A 20,978-nucleotide genomic window follows, 5' to 3' on the forward strand; every position below is an offset into this window, starting at 1 on the left:
GGGAATGAGAATTGTAGGGAAAAGGATAAGAATAAGATATTTAAGGAAAGAAAAAAAAACAAAGATAACTGTGGGAAGTCTCTGAGGGATGAATAATTCCTTCTAGGAAGGAGCAATAGTAGAAGTTAGGGTTGGAATGGTACAAACTTTTCAAGTGGTATAGATTCAGAAAAGAGTTTCTGTTAAACACTGACTTAAAGCACCTACCTTATTTATAAGGATGCATGACATCAAACAAAGGCTGCTTTGCTTCTTGATTCCTAATTCTTTGAATTGAATAAGTAGTTATAACCAAGAGTCTGTCTAAGTTTTTTTGATCTGTCAAAGCCCCTCTTTCCTGTAGTAACACATGATGCCTCCCTAGAACAGGAAGGCCAGGAAGAAGAAAGGGAAGGAGAAGAGAAAGAGGTGATAAGTATAAGGGACAAGAGAGTAGAGGCCAGTGTCACAGGATGACATGTAAACAGTAGAAGATTGTTATATGGTCAGCAGCAGAACCAGGAGGGAAAGTAGGAGTTCAGAACCAGAAACTAGAAGCTGTCAGTCAAAATGAAGACAAGTTGGCATGTAGCAATCCATGCCAATTTTGTTTCAAAAGAAAGTTTATTAAAAAAATAACTGTTAGAGATTTAAGAAATGGGATCAGAACAACTAATTCTAATCCTAGAAGATTGATAAATTGTACTTCCTTCCTTTACAGAAGTAATGAATTAAAAGTAGAGAATAAGAAGTCATGATCCACATTGGCATTTGTTTTGTGCAACTATGCTTTTTGTTTAAAGAGAGAGGTTTTCTTATTTTTAGGGGGAGGATGAGGGAATAGTGTAGGAAATAGGACAGTAATGGTCAGATCATATATAAAACAAGAAAGCAGGAGGATTTTCAAAAACGAACAAAAACTTCAGAACTGCCATGTTAAATTTGAATTATTAAGAAACTAAGCTGTAAGTGGTAGGAAAAAGGCCAACTGTATATAACAGAAGTTCATGTTTCATATTGAAGTCTTTTTTTTAATGCTTCCTAAAATGTGTTTGATATTTATTAAATTCAGAACTTCAAAGCTTATTAATTGTTTTTAGAGGCAAGTTTTAGTGTTGACTTAAGTTACTTTTGAAATTTTAAAGATGTCTGACTGGGACCTGGAGCATTTAGAAGTCACAATCCTTTTTGCCCCTACAATTTGGCTGCTAGCACTCTTATTTTATGTTCTTCCTCATCACAAACTAGCTACTTAGCTGATTACTGAATTTGCCTTTAATAGAATTTCACAATTGGAAGAGGGGGGAAAAAACTGATCTTCTAGTATATACCTTATATGCCCTGTTGAACTTTTTTTGTCTATGAGTGTGTTTGGGGTGAACAGGAAAGGGGAATATTCAGGACTTTCTGAGGCAGCTCCTTCCATTTTTGGCTAGCTCTTAATTGTGCTGAAGTTTCTAAATTTGCCTCTTCAAAAAGCTTCCACCCATTGCTCCTAAACCAACATTCTGTGACCAAAGGCCTCAACCTTTTCAAATGCAAAATGATTAGAATAAATGACCTTCAAAGTTCCTTCCAGTCCTATAGCTGTTTCTCATTCTAATGTCTCTTCCAACATAACTGACTTTCATCCAGTATTTAAGATAAAGCTTTCCTTACCATCTTAAATTTTTCCTTCTCTAATCTAAATATCCCCATTTCCTTCCACTAATCCTTGTAGGGCATGGATTCAAGGTCCTTGGTGTTCTTAGTAAAATTAAGCATCTGTTTCCTGTCTCCTGCCATCAAAAAAGCAATCCTTTTTATCTACAATGTATCTTCTTATCTCTTCTCTTAGAATCTTCTTGTTCCTTCAAGGTTTAGTTTATGTCCTATGTCCTCCACAGATTTTTATTTGGTTCCTTTTTATTATTGATCCCCCTTTTTTTTCCCTCCTAAAATGATCTGTAATCACATTATATCCTCCAGTAGAATGTAAGTTCTTTTGGGGGGGTGGGGAGAACAAGTACTAACTTTTTTTCCTTCTTTGGTAGCCCCTACATAGTGCCTTACACATTAAAAAAATGGGCTTAATTCAATTAATAAATGACTGTAATAAATATCTTGGACAGTATTAAACTTGTCTATAGTGATACATGACTAGTCTGGTATTGTTTTCACATGATTCTTGTGGTCAAAGTCAACACTATAGTTCAATGTTAGAACTAAAATTATTTTTGATTGGTTGCCAAGGTATATTTGCCATTGTGGAGGGAGAAAAAATATATTATACTAAAATGTTCAATAAAAATAAATTTTCTTATAAAAGGGAACTAACGAGTGCTTGAAACTATTCTTAATTTCTTTTTTGTTAACCCTGTATAAATAGAAAAACTGCCAAATTCATTATTATTGTTAACTAGTTGCAAAGACACTCTCTCTCTTCCAGTCACTATATTTAGATTTAGCTTGTGTCTCAAAATAGCACTGTGATAAGGCTATTATGCTTTTTTTTTAGTCTTATCCTGGGAAAAATTTATAAAAATAAACTCTAGTATACCTGGTGCCCTGTTCTTTATGTGTGGAAAGACTGGAGAAGACAGTGGTGTTTTCTGACTGCAGATGAAGTCGTATAGTTGCCAGAGTTGATATACAAGCACTAACAAGAGGTTCCTTTCTATGTTTTGATACTGGGACATTCTATCTTTAATTGGAAGTTCAGGTGGTGACCTTGGTCATCACTCTCAGAGCCATGCTTGACTAGAGCAGTTCCTTTGCTGTCAACAGGATTCTGACATTTCAGAATTAACAAAAAAAGATTTCCTTACTAGGGCTCTTCATGTTTAAAGTAACATTGCTGTAAATAAAATGTAGAAACTTTACCTTCAAACATTATAAAAATATATAAGGTATTGAATATTTTCCTTTGTAAAAGAAGGATGGGGACAAGATCAATGATTCTTTGATAAGAATGAAACTTACCTCAAAATAATACATGCCCAAATGGAAGTAAAAACTCCCTAAGTGCAGATGACCCAAATTGAAATAAATTGATAAATCTTTTTATAAAATACACAATAAAACAGATAATGGCACTGAGGTGGCATTACTAGGTGCCATTGTGGCACCTCAACTATTGCAGTTTTCTTCTTTCTGTATACCTTGGGAGTTTTAAATTTCCCTATAATACTGAGAAATTAGGCATTTTGAATCAAGTTTTCCTCAGTTTTGAGGTCATCCACTATACCACATTGCTACTATTATAGGGAAATTTAAAACAACTAAACTTTCATTATATATTCATGTTTAAAACAGCATGCTAAAGAAATTGAAAGAAGATATGGCACTAATTTTAATGTCCTAATTATTAGGGCTAAAATCTGGAAATTTTCTGTAGTCTCAAGATATTTAAATTATCTTAATTTAAATTAGTTGGTATGTGTTTTCCTTCTGATTAGCCAAAGTGACTGATAAGAGACTACTGTACTTACTTGATAAAAAATTACAGAACAATGTAACTCCCTTGACTTTGCCCAGTTATCTTATGGCTATTGCTCTGTTGATCTTTGAACAGAATGGGCTATTGTTAAAGAAACTCCTGCTGGTTTGGTACAAAAGAAATCTGGAATAAAGTAAAATATGCTGATTCTTTTTTAACTGTTTCTTGATGTAATAATAAATAGAACTCTCATTTTAATATAGTATTCCCATGATCCTATTGATGTGTTTTTTATTTATACACATAAGCATTGTTATTAAACTTTCTTGTGTTGAACTCTTCCCTGTTTATATCTCCAAAACACACACACACACACACACACACACACACACACACACACACTCATTTTATTGACTCCCTTGGGTACATTTCATTGACTTCTAGGTCTACATATCCAACCTTCATCTGTTTCCTGAGCTCTAGTCCCACAATTATCTAATGACTATCTTCCCCTAAATGATTTATACACATCTCAAATTCAATGTGTCCAAAATAGAATTCATTTTCTCCCCCTAAACCTACACCTTCCTCCTAAATTATTATGTTTCTTTGCAAGGACACTGTCCTTCCATCTACCCAAGTTCTCAACCTCAAAGTCATCCTTATTCTTACTTCTTGTGTACTATAATTTTTTTTCAAATCTTATCAGTTCTGCCATCACAACATCTCTCTCCTATATCCTCTTTCAATTCACACTTTCTTAAATATGTTCACAATCACATCTTGTTTGAATGACTGCATTAACCTCCTAATTGGTCTTATTGCATCTTGATCTTTCCTCTCCATCTCCCACAGAGCTGCCAAACTGATTTCCAGAAGCTCTGCTCTTACTGCATCACCATCACCCTGTTCAATAAACTCAAGTGACTTCCCATTGCCTCTAGAATAGTTAGCAAACTCCTCTGTATCCAGGGGATTAGGGGGAATCTCAAAAGTTTTGATACAATTAAACTGTAGAAGAGAAATCAAACTCAAAGCAAATGGGACCCATAGAATTCCTAAGTATAGCCTAAACCAGTTGAAAATGTAATTGGGAAATGTTTAATAAAATAAGAATACATTAAAACAAAGAAAAAGTTAATTTGCTAATGCTGTATGGGCATTTAAATCCTTCACAATTTTGTTTCTTTTTGTCTTTTCAAGATTTATTTAATATTACTTCCTCTCATTCCCACTACATTCCAGCTAACGTAGACTATTTGCTGATCCCTATAGGTAATACTACAATTCCCATCTTTTCAATGCCCTCCTTTCTCATCTCTGCCTTTTAGAATCCTTAGTTCCACTCAAGGCTCAAGTCACCTCCTACATCTCCCTTAATCTTCCCAATTATTAGGGCTTTTTGCAGCTGCTTTGTGTTTTGTATTTACTTTTATAAATATGTTCTTCCCCTAGTAGAAGGTAAGCTTCTTGAGAGCAAAGATTATTTTGGTTTGTATATCTGATACATCATGCACACTTAGGAAAATGCTCGTTTGATTTAGTTGAATTGATACAAAACAACAGAACCAAAAATAACTGACAGCCTATTGCATCCTTTCTTAGTCCTTTTGTTTCCTTATCTCTAAAATGAGGGAGTAAGGCTACATCATTAGGATCTAAAAGATTTTGGCAAACTAAAGTGTTGGGCTAGATCTAAATAGATCAGTAGGAATAAAACAGTCTTGGTACTTGCTATAAAAAATGTACTTTACAAGTAAAAAATGAGAGTAAGCATAATTAGGAATTCTGAAAAAGATTTTGAGCAAACTCAATTTGAAGTAGCAGTTTCCTATGGAATACCCAATAGCTAATGCCAGTTTGGGCCACATTAAGAGGAGCAGAGATTTCAGGAAGAAGGAAGTAATATTCCTTCTATATTTTGCCCTCAACTGGAGTATTGGGTTCAGTTCTGGTGCCACAGTTTAAAAAGCTAAATAGTATCTTATAAGCTGTGTAGTATTCCAAAAAGGGCAATATGGTCGTGAGGTGCCTTGAGTTCCTATTATATGAGGATCAGTTGAAGGACCTGGACATGTTTAGCCTGGAGAAGGAAAGACTCAGAAGGAATTTGATAGATTTCTTTAAATATTTGAATGATGGTTCTGTGGAGGAATTTGACTTGATGGACTAGATAGTAGAAGGTAGAATTGATGAGACTTGGAAGTTGCAAAGCGTTTGATATCAGGAAAACTTCCCAATAGAGCTATCCACAAGTAGAGTTGGCTGCCAAGAGGTGGTGAAATGCTCCTCCTTGGAATTCAGGTATGGTCTAGACCAATAGATTCATGAATTGTTACTGAAGTTCCTTCTTCCTACCCTTAAATTCTCTGATTCCCTAAGCTACTTTCTAAGATAGCTTCTAAATCCTAGTTCCTCATGTTTCAGTCAACATTTGTTGATCAACCAATATTTATTGTAAATTCATCATTAAAGAAAACTGTACCCTTTACTAGTTATCAGCTTAATAGAGTAACAATTAAACTATTTCATATATCAACACAATAAATCTGTTTGAATGTTTTGATAACTTTTTCCTTCTAAAATAAATAGTTCGTCTCTTATATAATTTGTTGAATTATATAACTCTTATATGCAGAAAGAATTTAGTCAGAAATTTACACAGCTAAATTGTAAAAAAGTAAATATAAGGTGAAATTGACCTAAGTTTTATGCCTTGTTTAATGCTTTCTGGAATCAGGTAATCCACTTGATAAAGTTTTATTCTATTTACCTAAATTATAACTTTTAAAGAGGTAGTTAGATGACTCGGTGGATTGTGAACTAGACCTGGAATCAGGAAGACCTGAATTCAAATCTAGTCATAGAGAGATACTTTATCCAGAGACCCTGGGCAAGTTATTTAACCTCTGTTTGCCTTAATTCACTGGATTAGGAAATGACAAATTACTCCAATATCTTTGCCAGTATTGATATGGTCTATTTGATGGGGTCACAAAGATTCAGACATGAATGATAAACAATAATAAAGACTATTCATGATGGCTCCTTTTACATGAAAAACAATCATGTCTCTTGATAATTGACTCCTTTTTAAGCTATGTCTACTTGTAGCTCATTTGAAAATAGTTCTAACAAAAATTTGATTATAATTGTTGAAAAATATTTTTAAAGTCATACATGGTTAGATATTTCAATAATCATAATTGTAAAGCTAACTAAAATAACTAATTGAATGAAACATTAATGTGGATTAAAATAGTAAGGCAGAGAGAAAATGTATTAAGACTACTGTTTCATCATGGTATTTTGTTTTCTTTTGTTTTTTCAACAGGCTCTACTTTATGTACCTACAACTTAAAGCCATCAGAATATAGTACACATTCAAAAGACTCTACTGCCTGTCCCAAACTCCCAGTTCCTGAGAGGTAAATTATTAATGCAGTGTTAAATTGTTGTGGACTTTTTCCCTTTTTGGTAGGCGGTGGGGGAACCAAGCAAAGGAAAGAAATATGTGATATTTTAAGCTACCCATTCATAGGGAATATAGGTTATGTATTAAATTATAAATTATATGGTCATATTTCTAATTTGACATATCTAATAATCATATTTATGATATAAAATTCCTACCAGATTTGATAGAATGATAATAATGTTTCTGTAGTGTACTAAGGTTTAAAAATGCTTTCCTCGCAGTAGCTCTGGAAGATCCATAAGGCAAGTATTTTTATCCCCATTTTAAGGATAAAAAAGCAATTTCAGAGAACTTAAACCACTTACTCAGAGTGATATTGCTATTAAATTTTGGAACCATTATTCAATTCAAGGTCTCTCTTGATTTCAGGTTCAGCACTCTTTCTACTATACTATACTACAAAGAAATATGATATAGCTCTCACTAGTGACATTGATATTTTCTTATTTAAGTTCTTAGCCTTGTAGACAAGTTGGATCTTTATATATTTGTGGATCTGACCTGTACTTTCATTGGTATCAGGAATGCCCAGTAAGCAAACTCCCACTACTGTTGCAGATAGGGAGCTAGCTGCTCAGAACATATAACTATTAAATGAATTCCCCAAGGTCACATTCATGTTAAGTGTCAAAAGTGGGATTTGAGCCCACATATACACCAGAATTAATACTCTTTATACTATGGTGCCAAATTGCCTGTGAGAATAAAATCTCACAGATTTCAAAGTCTCTAGAAGTCTCATCTTTTAGAATCATATGTTATGTGTGAATAGGTATGTGTATGTATATCTATACATATATATTTATATTATTTGGTTGCATTTTTATTTACCTTTTAAAACCTTAAAAATTATTTTCTCAAAACACATGCTATATTTTAATACACATTTCTTAATTGTGAGGTCTTTTTTTGTAAATAGTATTCTATTTTTCAAGTACATGTAAAATTAGTTTTCAATATTAATTTTTTATTTTTATTTTTTGCAAGGCAGTGAGGATTAAGTGATTTGCCCAAGGTTGTACATTTAAGCAATTATTAAGTGTCTGAGGCTGGATTTGAACTCAGGTACTCCTAACTCCAGGACCAGTGTTCTGTCCACTGCAACACCTAGTTGCCCCCTCAACATTCATTTTTATAAAACTTTAAGTTCAATTTTTTTCCCTTCCTCCCTCCCCAAGACAGCAAGCAATCTGATATATATATATATTATTATATGTGTGCAGTCATTGCCATATCAGTCAAATAAATGAAGAAACAGAACAAAAAGCAAAAGCCAGCAAACCCCTTTCCCCAAAGTGAAAACAGTATACTTTGGTCTGTAATCAGATTCCATCAGTTCTTTTGCTGGATGTGAATGGCATTTTTTTCCATCATATTTTTTTTAATTATCTCAGATCGTTGTATTGCTGAGAAGAGCTAAGTCAATTGTAGTTGATCATCTCATAATGTTATTGTTATTGTTTACAGTAGTCTCTTGGTTCTTCACATTTCACTCGGCATCCATCATGTATTTCCAGGGTTTTTTTGAAATCCATATAGCACAATAGTATTCCATTACATTCATATACCACACAATGTATGCATCATCCCTCCAACTATCAACTGCAAAAAAAAGCAACTATACATATTTTTGTACATGTAGATCTTCCCCCCTTTTTTATGATCTCTTTGGAAAACAGACCTACTAGTAGTATTGCTAGATCAAACAGTAAGTACAGTTTGATTGCCCTTTGGGCAGAGTTCCAAATTGCTCTCCAGAATATTGGATCAGTTCACAGTGGTGAGATCTTTTCAACGGCTATTGGATAGGATAGAGTGCTAGCCTTGGAGGGCAAGAGACCTGGGCTTGAATAACCTCAATGCTTATGAACTGTGCTACTTCAGAGCCTTAAGTTTCTTTGTTTATAAAGGATCCTAATACTTTTGCCTAGTAACTTGTAGAATGTAAAAAAAAAAACAGATCATAAAACTCAAAATGCTATATTAATGAGAATGCATTCATATTTTAAGGTGCCAATTTCTGGAATCAAGATTTCTTACCTGGTCTTTATGCTTGAGATTACTCAAAATTTCCTACATTTTATTTACAATGTCAAAACTTTATTAAAGGGGTAGCTAGGTGGCACAATGGATAAAGCACCGGCCCTGGAGTCAGGAGTACCTGGGTTCAAATCCGGTCTCAGACACTTACTAATTACCTAGCTGTGTGGCCTTGGGCAAGCCACTTAACCCCGTTTGCCTTGCCAAAAAAGAAAAAAGAAAAAAAATCTTATTAAAGAATCAGATTCTCAAAACACCATATGATAATTCCATTGAATAGCATTTGACCAATGGAAAAGGTTACCTTGGATTAATTGAATAACGATAACCAATAATTATAGGATTCTCATTTTATTCATACTTTTCCTTTTCTTAAACCAATTATATTCAGTTAATAGGAAATGATCTTTCATGACCACCAGCAAAAAAACCTCCAAAAATAAAATAGGAAAATGTTATAATGATATGATGTTGCCATTCAACTGCTTACAATTTCTGATGGATCATACTGCTGCCCCTGTTTCCTAGTTAACTGCCATTCAGGACTTGAAAACATGATTTTACCCAGTAATAATGTTAATCTAACAACAGTGATTTGAACTTGTGTGATATATATATTCTTGTGTAGGTATCCTTTTATTCCAGATGAAGTTTCTCTAGAAAATTTCTTAGAAGATGCACTTCCCTACTGCCTGTTCCTGCCCCTGCCCTCTCTGCGTACCCCATCCCTCACTATAGAACTACGAAGTTTTGAAAGAACTTCAAAATTATTTTAATCACGATGGCATACTACCATGCCCAAACTATTCAAGAAAGTGTTTCTACTATCCCTACAACATCTACAATTTCTTATAGTAGCTTATTCTCGTTCCTCACTCTCTGCATTTTGTCTCCTCTAAACTAAAACCTATGCAATTTGAAATCAAAAGAAAAGAGATAGTAGAGAATTCTCAGGAGAGAATGAAACTAAGGGCACAGTTAATTTTGTTGTAGGGTGACTGTGATAAAGACAAATGGAGAGTTTTCATCAAAAGAAGAGTAACAGATAACCGAAGCAGGACTTGGAGAAGACAATAATATAGTTTGGTCTTTGGAAAAACCTACAGTATTTCAACTAAAACAGAGAGAATGAAGTTGAAATGTAGAAATTTGTTTAGATGGAAGTAGATTATTTAGTAAGGAAAATAAAGGAATTAGAACAAATTTGGAAAAGAAGTATATTTTTGGACTTTTTTCTTATAATAATCTTCTCTTCCTCACCTTCTTGGTGTCCTTTGCATGATTTTCAGCCTATCAACTCCTTCCTAATAATGCTAGCTTCCATTCTTACAGGACTTTGAAGTTGTTACAGGATTTTCCTCACTATCCCTCTGTTAATAAACAAATTAGTGGTCATCTCTGCTTTCTAGAGTCAGAACTTGATTCTCATAGATTCAAGTGATCCAAGGTTAGAACTGACATTTGAACCCTGAGAGAAGAAGTCTTGGAACACAGCTCAAGAAACTCAGTAGCCGACTCTGATACTTTCTAATTTTGTGACTTTGAGCAAGTTGCTGAATCTTCTTGGGCCTTACTTATTTTGTGTTTCAAGCAAGGAGGTTGGACTAGAGGTCTCTTTAGTTCTTGGCTCCTAAGATTTGTTCTAGTGCTGTGCTTTCTGAATAGTGGCTTCCTATGGCACAGGACCCTTCTGTTATAGAGGAGAGTAGCCTGATAAACTAATTTACAGTACAGTGTGAGTTACTGATAATAGTTTTAATGTGTTACTTCCCTTGAGAATATTTTTTTTTTTCAAAAAGTACTCCTGGAAAGGGCAATGCTCAGCTCAATGGAATCAATTTCTAATGATGACATTTTCAGCCCTGTGGTCTCAGGGGAAAAGAGATGTTCTGCCTTTTTTATAAGGCCAACTTTCCTGCACAGCCAGAGACAGAAAGAATAGGGAAAATACAATAGAAACAAGATAAATAACTACTAGCTAAGAGAAAATGTTAATTTGATGGAGCGAAATTAAAAATAGAAGAAAGAGGTACAAGAATAGAACGGGGGAAAGATTGGTAATGGAGAGAGAATAAGACAGGAGAAATAAAAATAAATTTTTATTCTAATTAGATTTGTAATCGATTTGTTTTGTGACTTTTATAAGCTGGAAAGATGTTGCCAGACATATTTATTGCTACATTTTCTTAAACAATTTTACATGGAGATTTTCTGGAGTTGTGTTTACAGAAATTTTAATAATTATGCAGGTTGCAGATTCCTGCCTTCTAATTTGATACTGCTCTCAAGTCACCATCCCTATGACCACCAACTGCTTTCAGTTAAAAAGTAATATTTTAAAACCAGGTGTGTTAAATAATTTTTGTTGCTTCATCATATATTGAGGGTGTTCATTAATTTGTATTATCACTTAATGAACTTAAAGGGTAATGAGCAAGGTTCTTGCTTAGCTAAAATACTATTTGTCTTTGAAAAATCTTTTATTTTCATTTTCACTAAATGAGCTGGTATAGAACTTGTTATATTTTCTTCTGACTACTCGAGCTTCCAACAAAGGTGATAAAGAAGCAGATTTTTGATGGAAATATATACTCTTCATAGGCCTCCAGAATTGAGACCTTAAAAGGGTAGCGAAAGTTTTCATTAATATTTCCATGTTGTTGGGGGGTTTTTTTGAGTAAGAAACAAGGCATTTTAAAAAAAAATTCTAAAAGTATAAACAAGTTCCCTGGCCTGTATTCTTCAAATTATTGTTTATTCAAAGAGGCTTAAAAAATCTGTTATATTGCATTAATTGAAACATATCATATAAATGATAAACATAAAAGATAAGTAATTCCAGGGGTCTGATGACTGAGATTTTTAAGTGCTTTATATGTGTGTGTTAAAACTGTGTATTATATGTAATAAGGTGGAGAAAGAGTCTTTCAAGGCAATGTAGTTTATCTTTTTAAATATGAAGTTTAATTTTTTTAACCTAAGGGTTTAATTTTATTTTTAGTAAGTTGATCCAAATATTGATATTTCCTCTACTTTCCTGTTTGTAATAAATCCATTAGAATAGAGAGCAGAACATTTTTAAGACAATGAGCCAAATATTTAATCAACATGGATTGATTTCAGACTATCACTTAAAACTATAAATTTATCAACTGACATAGATCAAGTCATATGGTTGTAGAGTCATTGTCAGAGTTTTTCCTAATTTGGGTTTACCTAATTATAAGGTTTCTGTTCTTGATGTGCTTTGTATTTAGATTTGAGGACTTTTTTTTTAAAAAAGAAAAACCATATCTTCTGTTTTTATATCACCTCCAATGCCCTGTATATCCATTCTCTATAATCAAAAGCAAAGAAGAGGGAAAATAGTTTAGCAAAATTAACTAATGTATCAAGTTCCATCATTTATGCTGTTTTCTACCATCATTGTCACCCACATTTATATAGAAGGATGAAAGATGGTGCATTTCATATCCTTCTTCATGATCCTATTTTGATCATGGAGCCGTTGGCCATAGTAGCTCAGTTTTGCATTGCCATATTTTGCTCATTTCACCAATGCGATACAGGGATAGGTGGTAAAACTGGAAAGTTTAGTTCTATGTTTTTTAAAAAATAATTATAAACTCATGGAAGAAAAAAATACAAAAGGAGATACAAATAAATTTTTATTGCTGTTTCTTTGAATTTAAAATATATACAATAGTGTGTATATATATATATATACATATATATATATATATACACACACACTTTAAAATATATGACAGGTTCACAAGGGTTTTTCCTGAATTTTTTAAAATGCCGACTATATTGGGGATTTTCATATACATTGTAAAATAAAAAACAAATAGAACTGCAGGAATGAACTGAATTAATAAGACCCATATCACTGACCAGTACCAAAGTGAGAAATTAGACCTTAAAGACCTGTTAATTTATATTTGGATCAAATGACCTGGTCCCAGGGTTTTCAAATCCTTAATTGTCTCTACTGTTTTTTTGCATTTTGGTGATGATCATCATCATCAATCTAGGGATTGTCACTTTTTTTTTTTAGTCTCTATATCCTGTTACTTTTTCTGTTGTTGTTGCTGTTGTTTTTAGGTTTTTGCAAGGCAATGGGGTTAAGTGGCTTGCCCAAGGCCACACAGCTAGGTAATTATTAAGTGTCTGAGGCCGGAATTGAACTCAGGTACTCCTGACTCCAGGGCTGGTGCTCTATCCACTGCACCACCTAGCTGCCCCCTATCCTGTGACTTTTACTAAACCTTTCCATATTCCCATTCAGTATTAAAGGAATAAATCACACAATTTACCATGCATTTACTCATAAGAAATAAAGTATTAATTTTAATAGGATAGTGCAGTTATATTCCTGATTCCTCTTGACAAGTCTCTTGTACCCCCCTTCCCCCAGGGTTGCATCCTAGACTGGGAAGTCTTCATCTAGTCCAGTTCTTGCATTTGAAAGATGAAGAAATTTTAAAGCCTTTTTAATCTTGCCTAAACCACTAGTACTACTCTAATGAGCTTCTTGACTAGAACACATCTGCCAGTTAGTCTAATTTTTTTCATTGTATTCCACTTACTACATTATCTTCTCATTGCCTAAAAAGAAAAGTAAAATATACACTATTCCCTACTCTAAATTTACACAGCTTTTCTAGTTGAATTTTAGAATCTTTAGAGATTATCTAATCCAACCCCTGTGTTTTACAGGTACAGAGGGATGAATTAATTTCTCAGAGTTAAGTAGTAGGTTAATGGAAAATTAAGGACCTAGAACCTTGGTGACTTGAATCCCACTCTATGGTTTCTTCATTATACCTGAAAGAAATGCAGGAAGAATCATGCTAGAGCAAATTATCTATTACCTATCAGACTGAAATGATTTGTAATTAAGTTTCTGAATGTAGTTATAAGACACAAAGTAAGGCCTTATTGAGTTCTAATACCTTTCTCTTATAGTTAGTCAGTTTACAAATAGAAAAAAAAGAAAGTTTATCAGAATCCTTAAGATTGATATAGTTTTCATAATCCAGGACTGAGCAAAATTATCATTATTAGAAAAAAAGGAAGTGATGAAACTTAAGAAACTGGATTGTAATAGGACAATAAATGAGAATGAATAAGGGACTTGCTATGGACTAGAAATGTTAATTCCCCTAAAATTGGGGACCAAACTTCCATCAGAAAAATTCTTAAAAGTAGAGATATAAACAGGAGAAGGTGAGAACCTTCATTCAAATTGGGAAATGGAAATACAGAGGTGTCAGAATATATTTAATATAATTTTGGATTTTGAATTGGAATTTATCAGTTGAGAGTTTTTAATACTTTGTAACTTGAAGCTCCATTGAATTCCCTTCTAAAATAGGTTAGAAGCAACAAACTATTCTTTTGAAGAGAAAGGGTGTTATGTATGTATGCGTGTCTGTATGTGTGTGCACACACCCTGAAACAGAGCAAACAAGCTCTAGTCCCAAATCACATTTTAAGAGATTTGAATACTCCATATCATATCTTTTATGGAGATAGTTATTAGCAAGAAACTCCACTGAACTCAAGTACTTGAGATAATAATGGAAGCACAAAAGACGTACTCTACAATTGATTGTTTTCTTTTAGTGCATCTTCGGGGTAGGAGAAAGTGGGAGGAGGAGGAAGTAAAATGGAATGCTGAGGAAACTAAGTGGTTAAAGAAAATAAATTTACTGAGATCCCCTGTTGGAAATGAAAACAAAAGGCAAGGACAACTGTACTTATGTCATCAGTTCACCAATGTAGACAGCCATTAATGAAAAGGGAAGAATACAGACAAAGAGGGAAAACATGAGAACCAAACCTAACTGTAGAAGTTAAAGAAAAACTACTTGATGTAAAACATGCTAATCCTTTAAAAAAAAAAAAAGGAGAGTAATTACTGTGTTTACTGTTAAAGAATTTTCTTTCATGATGGTTGTGTCATGTAATGGAAAAATCAATAGATTTAAAGCTAGAATATCTGAATTCAAATCCCAGTTCTTCTTTCTGCTTTTTATATGACTTTGGACAAATCATTTAACTTCTTTCATTTTCTCCAGCTATAAAATTAAAAGATTGGACTGTGAGCTCCTGTGTAGATTGGAACTAAGAGTGGAGGCTCATGATTTGAGCTCTGTAGCTTAAAGTTCCATCCTTTAACCTAAAAAGGACCCAATGATTTTCTTGTAAAGAAATTTTGTCCTCAGAATCCTTGGATATAGAATATGCATATGTAAACTATGCAAATGTAAAGCATCCTCTGTACTGCTCATTTTAGTCATACCTAAGAAGGACAGTGATAATGATCATTGAATTCATACATATAGACACACACCATTCACTACATAATAATAATGATAGTTAATAGTGCCTACTATATACCAGTTATTTTAAGTTCTTTACAAATATTATTCTTCATATGATGCTCATAACAATTCTGCAAGGTAAGTGCTATCATTATTATCATTCTATGGATGAGGAAACTGAAATAAGTTTACATGACTTACCCAGGGTCACACCATCTAGTTAAGTGCAAAAGGCTAATTTGAATTTGGGTCTTACTGACTCCAGGTCAAGCTCTATCCACTGTGCTACTTCGTTGCCTCAACTATTGCTCCTTTCATAATATTGTTCCCTGGAATAGATCTGGAAAGAACTCTTTTAGCAATTCAGTCCAAATATGTTCATTGCAAATAAGTTTCCAGATGGGTTCCTGCCTCCAGGTACAGTTTAGAATTTCTGTGCTTAGGCTTCATCTATAGTCACCTTCATAGCCACTTCTGGTCAATTATAAATGTCCTGAATTCCTGAGAGCTTAGAAGTCTCCAGAGACTGATCCATTAACTCTCTTTTTAGTTTGTTAATCTGAAAACGCCCTTAAAGATTAAATTTTTGTTAGCACTTGCTAACCAGCTATTGGAATCCTTGGTAGCTTATAGATATGACACCCCAGAGAAAGCCAATAAAATTGGATAATATATATCTTTTATATATACCTTAAAAATGCCTTAAACATTAAAATTCTTATAGGTACAATTTGCCCAGAGAAAACTATAATGTATACATGCAATGATGCCAATTTAAACCATAATGTGTTTTAAGTGTTGCTCATAGATAAGAAATGCTCTATAAGGCAGGCTCATCTTTTTTTTTTTTTAAACAAATGGTTGTTCATTATTCTCTGGGATAAGAATATTGATTGTCATGGAATTTTAAGACTTCTGTCCTGAATATCTAATCTGAATTTGTGATCCTGAGAGGTCATCAAATGATGAATCATCTTAAGCTAGAATGATACTATACCAGTTACATAGACAGCTAAATAAAGTTAAAGAGCAGAATATTAAAGCTAAGAGTCTAATGCTAGGAAGAATTAACTTTAAATGATAAATTTTCCAATATACTTTACATTATTTCATTTTAAAGCCTGATAAACTTGTCAGATAGCTAGTTGAAATATTTATCATATCCCCATTTTCCAGATGTAGAAACAGGCAGAGAAATTTAGTGATCCATCCATGATCACATAACTAATGTCAAAGCCAGAACTTGACTATAAATTAAAAAAATAAAGTGCTAGAATCCTACAGAAATACTTCCTTAAACTATTTTGGTGAAAGGTGCCATGAATAAGAAAATCTGTATTAGGAGAGGAAGAAGGAAAGAGATGGGGGCTGGGGGTGGGAAGAGAGAGCAAGCATAGAGTGCATTTTTATCAGTCCTTTAAAAGTTTCAGATGAGAAGTCAACCTCTGGTTACTTCTAAGAAGATTGCTTGTTTGTTTGTTTGTTTGTTTGTTTTTTATTTAGAAAGGTTAGCTTGACAAAGATACTATGACCTGATAACTTCAGTACTCTTTTTTTGATTTTAATTTTTGTAAGGTAATGGGGTTAAGTGACTTGCCGAAGGTCACATAACTAGGGAATTATTAGTGTCTGAGGCTGGGTTTGAACTCAGGTCCTCCTGACTTCAGGGCTGGTGCTCTATCTACTGCATCATCTAGCTGTCCTTTATGACCTGATAACTTTAAATCATTGGAGAGAAGCATGCCTTTGGTCAGAAAATGAAAATTTTCATCCCTGATTCATGTCCTCCCCAGAAATATGAGTCTAACTTCCTGAAACTTCAGTAAAAATGTCAAATTTTGATATTTATTCTCAAGTGGTAGGCAAGTCCAATTAGATTGCTAAGTAGTCGGCATTAGTTTATTATTGCATATTCTACATAGGACTTTCTGAGTTATATTTCAGGCCATTAAACTGTTTTGTTTACCAATAAATAAAAATCAAAAAAACTATTGCTGTTCAGAATGGTGGGCAGTTTGTCTGAGGAAGAGCAACAGCATTCAAAGATTTAAGGTTTTATTTCTCTCCAGATAGCAAATTGCTTTTCTATAAAGCATAAAATTACCTCTTGTGATCACATGAATAGTTTTGTCTTAATAACATGCTCCCTTTCTTGTACTTAAATGCTAACAAAGAAGGCAAAATAAATATCTACTATACTTGGAGATCCCTTGGATAGAATGAGTTCTTTAAGTATTTTTTAATTACTCATAAAAGTAATACTACTTTGTTTTTCAGATAGAGAACCTAAGAGAGTGACTTTGGGTTATAACTGCTAGTCATTTACATGATGAGGTTCTAATGAGCCTTAGAAACCTGATTTCTAGCCTTGTAATCTTAATGATAATGATGGTGATGATAGTTGCCACTCATATAACTCTCTAACAGCACTTGTGTGTTTTACCTTTGGTCCTCAAAATAATATTGTACAGCAGGCACTAGCTATATTGTTATCACCATTTTACAGTTGAGGAAACAGATTCAGAAAGGTTAGTGATTTGTCCTGGGTCATACATACCAGTGTTTGAGGCAAGATTTAGATCCATATCTTGACTTCATGTCTATGCTGCCTTATCTTAACTATTAGTTGGATTTGAACTTAGAAGGAGAAATTTATATTTTAGTCATAGATATGTACACTAAAATTATCCTAAAATATTTTAAATACTTATAGCTTTCTCTTAAAATAAAAACTCAGGTACTTCAATAAGCATTTTTTAAGACCAAATTTGATATGTGTGATTGAATATGTGACAAGTACACAAATAGGCTCTTTAGTAGTATAAAATTAAAGTTACAGATGGTATGATCACTACTATCTTCTTTACAGTACTTCATTTTGATCAACATTATGCCATTCTCTCAGAGTATACCTCAAGTTCAACAGAACCCTTTTTTATCTACATAGTTTGATATTGCAAAATTCAGATATCCCATGGGTTAAATTATACCTGAACAGCTGCAAACAGTATTAGCCCAGTGATAGCATGATTAACTTAAACTGAAAAGGATATTAAACTGGCCACTGACCAGTTGCCACATCAGCACCCAGGGTATTAAAGGTCATTTCAGAACTGCCACTCACATGACTCTCTAAGATATAGAGAGCACTTATATGTTTTACTTCATTGGTCCTCAAAATAATGTTGTACTATAGGCACAACCTATGTTGTTTCAGAGATAAATTGTTAAAGGAGCGGCACATTTCAGGCAAAACTGATATTTTAACCCTTAAGTCAGAAATTCTCAATTCATTGAAAGATATAGTTTGAATTGTTTTCATCTGCCACTTGATTGACAAATATCTAAGCTCAGGAAGTATAAGTCATTGATTTTACTTTTGTTTGATTTTGTGTGTGTGTGTATGTGTGTTTGTTGGGTTTTTTGTTTGTTCATTTTCAGAAGGGGGAGGATTATATTATCTATGGGAATGTACACTCCACCCTCTCTTGTATGGTTTGTATGTAGAACTGCATCATTCCCCATTACAGCCATCTTCATTTCAGAGCATCTGTGCAGTAACTTCTGCACTTTTGGCTCCTTTCATTGGTGTGAAGAGGGTGGAGTGTATTGCATCTATTCACCTTTCATTTGTGTGTTTGATGTGGCATTTATATTAAGTAGGAGTAATTTTTTTTCTGATTTTTTTTTTCTTGTGTCACCAGTGCACCTATTCCATTCTTCCATCGCTGTGCTCCTGTGAACATTTCCTGCTATGCCAAGTTTGCAGAGGCCCTGATCACCTTTGTCAGTGACAATAGTGTCTTACACAGGCTGATTAGTGGAGTAATGACCAGCAAAGAAATTATATTGGGACTTTGCTTGTTATCACTAGGTAATTGTTTTTCTCATTCTTAGCTAATACATAGAATTGCAGTAGGAGACTGTTCTGTTCTTTGGCCAGAATATAAATAAAAATTGGTGATAAGAAATTCAGGAAATATATAAACTACTCAGAGTGACAAGTACTACTTCAGTCTATATTTACTTACACTCTGAAATTCCCTCCCTCCCTTTCTTTTCGTAGATAGCTATTTCAGAATTTGACCAGCCTTTGACTAAAGGCTGTTATATAAGGCCAATACCTTCACAATACTGTATCTTCAAATTGCTCCCAGAAAACTTATCATAAAAAGTAGGAGACAGTCAGTTCTAAGATAGTATGGAGATGAATTTTATTAATGGTGCCTTCTACTTTTTTTTCATTGTGTTACATCAAAGTACCACTGGTGAATTTAGAAAAGCCCTACTCATTGACTATTTAGTTTCCTGGACATGAAGTAGTCTTTGAGATGAAAAGTGTTCCCATTTTTAAAAAATAAAAGCTCTTTAGATTAAAGTGCAATTGTACTTAACCATATTTAATACCAAACTTTCCAGACTAGTGGTATCTTATTTGGGACCTCTAAATTTATCATATGAACCAGTGTCCTTTATCATACTATGTATACCAATGTGTACCATATTACAGTTATGGAATTAAGAAAAAAAATCTATCCCAACTTTTTCATGCAACTATGGAGTATTTTTGCTTAGGTCACACTGACCCAATTGAAATAATACTTTGTATGTGAAAAATATTCTGTGTTATTCAAGATTTCTGTCTGTTGGTTCCTGTCCACTTATTATAAAATGAAGACTATAATAATGCAGAATATTTATTTAGGTTTGCAGCTGGCCCAGAGAAAACTAGACTCCTGCTCTAGTTCTGTAATAATAATTGCTATATCATTTTATACCAAGTTCCTTGTGTATTTGAACACTGTTAAAAAAGAAAGATTCACAGGCTATAAAATCAGTGATTGTCATATTGTATAGTTTTAATCTTAATGACATGTTTACATTGTCACTGGTGGCCACTTTTATAGCAGAAAAGTTTTATTTTGTTACATATATATTATATCTACATGAATATGTAGTTTTATTTTTTAACTAGGAATATTTTATTTATCTTGTTTAGTTGTTGTAGGATGGCATGACAAAATATGGTTAGGCTATCTGTTTCTGAACTGTGGCTGTCCGTGATCATGATTTCTTTTTTTTTCTTTTTGGCACACTAAACTCCACACTGTCAAAGTCAGCAGAGTTTACTTAAAAACTCTTCTATACTTTATTTGAATAAAAAGCTTTCACGCAGAAATGCTTGACCTCACTCTGAAAAGAAACCAGTTGGGGGTCAAGGGATAAAGGGATAGGGCATCTCATTTATGAGTCATTGTTCTCTAGTGCCACCCCATGGTGAATAAGTGGCTTTTTATATTAATTAGACATTTTAAAATACTAGAAATGAATGGAGAGTAAAGACATTGTAGTATATTCCTTTCTGTCCCGAAGTAGAAGCTTTACTAAACTGTTTGATCTTAATCTGAATGCATCTGCTCTCTAATTGAATTAATCTATCTAGACAGAAGTAATTTTTTTCTTAACACAAACATGATACGTCATACTGTCTACATCTGTTTGTTGGCATGTGTGTGTGCATGTGAATTCTACCCTGCTGCTTTTTTGAGAGAGATGACCTGCTTCCTTCCCTGTGGCAAATCTACACTACTCATTGCGTGTGCTCATTAAGTCACCATGTGCATCTGCATGGATTTTTGTCTCTTGTTTATAAATGCACAATTTGTTCTTTTGTTTTAGCTGTTACTGTTTTTCAAATGGCAGAAGTAGCTAATCCAAAATGATAACACAG

General features: G+C 33.5%; 2 protein-coding genes across 3 annotated transcripts in view; both read left to right on the top strand.

The window, feature by feature from the left end:
* GRID2IP (Grid2 interacting protein) overlaps positions 1-20,978 on the top strand; it is an 898,914-nt gene that overhangs the window by 481,184 nt on the left and 396,752 nt on the right. The window lies entirely within an intron of this gene.
* The window catches only part of SLC44A1 (solute carrier family 44 member 1), a 187,061-nt gene that overhangs the window by 132,683 nt on the left and 33,400 nt on the right, over positions 1-20,978 (top strand). For both annotated transcript variants that reach the window (XM_074196783.1, XM_074196785.1), the window contains exons 5-6: positions 6,732-6,825; positions 18,952-19,121. In XM_074196783.1, coding sequence (XP_074052884.1) covers positions 6,732-6,825; positions 18,952-19,121 — 264 coding nt within the window. The remainder of the gene's footprint in view (positions 1-6,731; positions 6,826-18,951; positions 19,122-20,978) is intronic.

Source organism: Macrotis lagotis, chromosome 8, assembly GCF_037893015.1.
Source record: "Macrotis lagotis isolate mMagLag1 chromosome 8, bilby.v1.9.chrom.fasta, whole genome shotgun sequence".
NCBI classification, from domain to species: domain Eukaryota; kingdom Metazoa; phylum Chordata; class Mammalia; order Peramelemorphia; family Peramelidae; genus Macrotis; species Macrotis lagotis.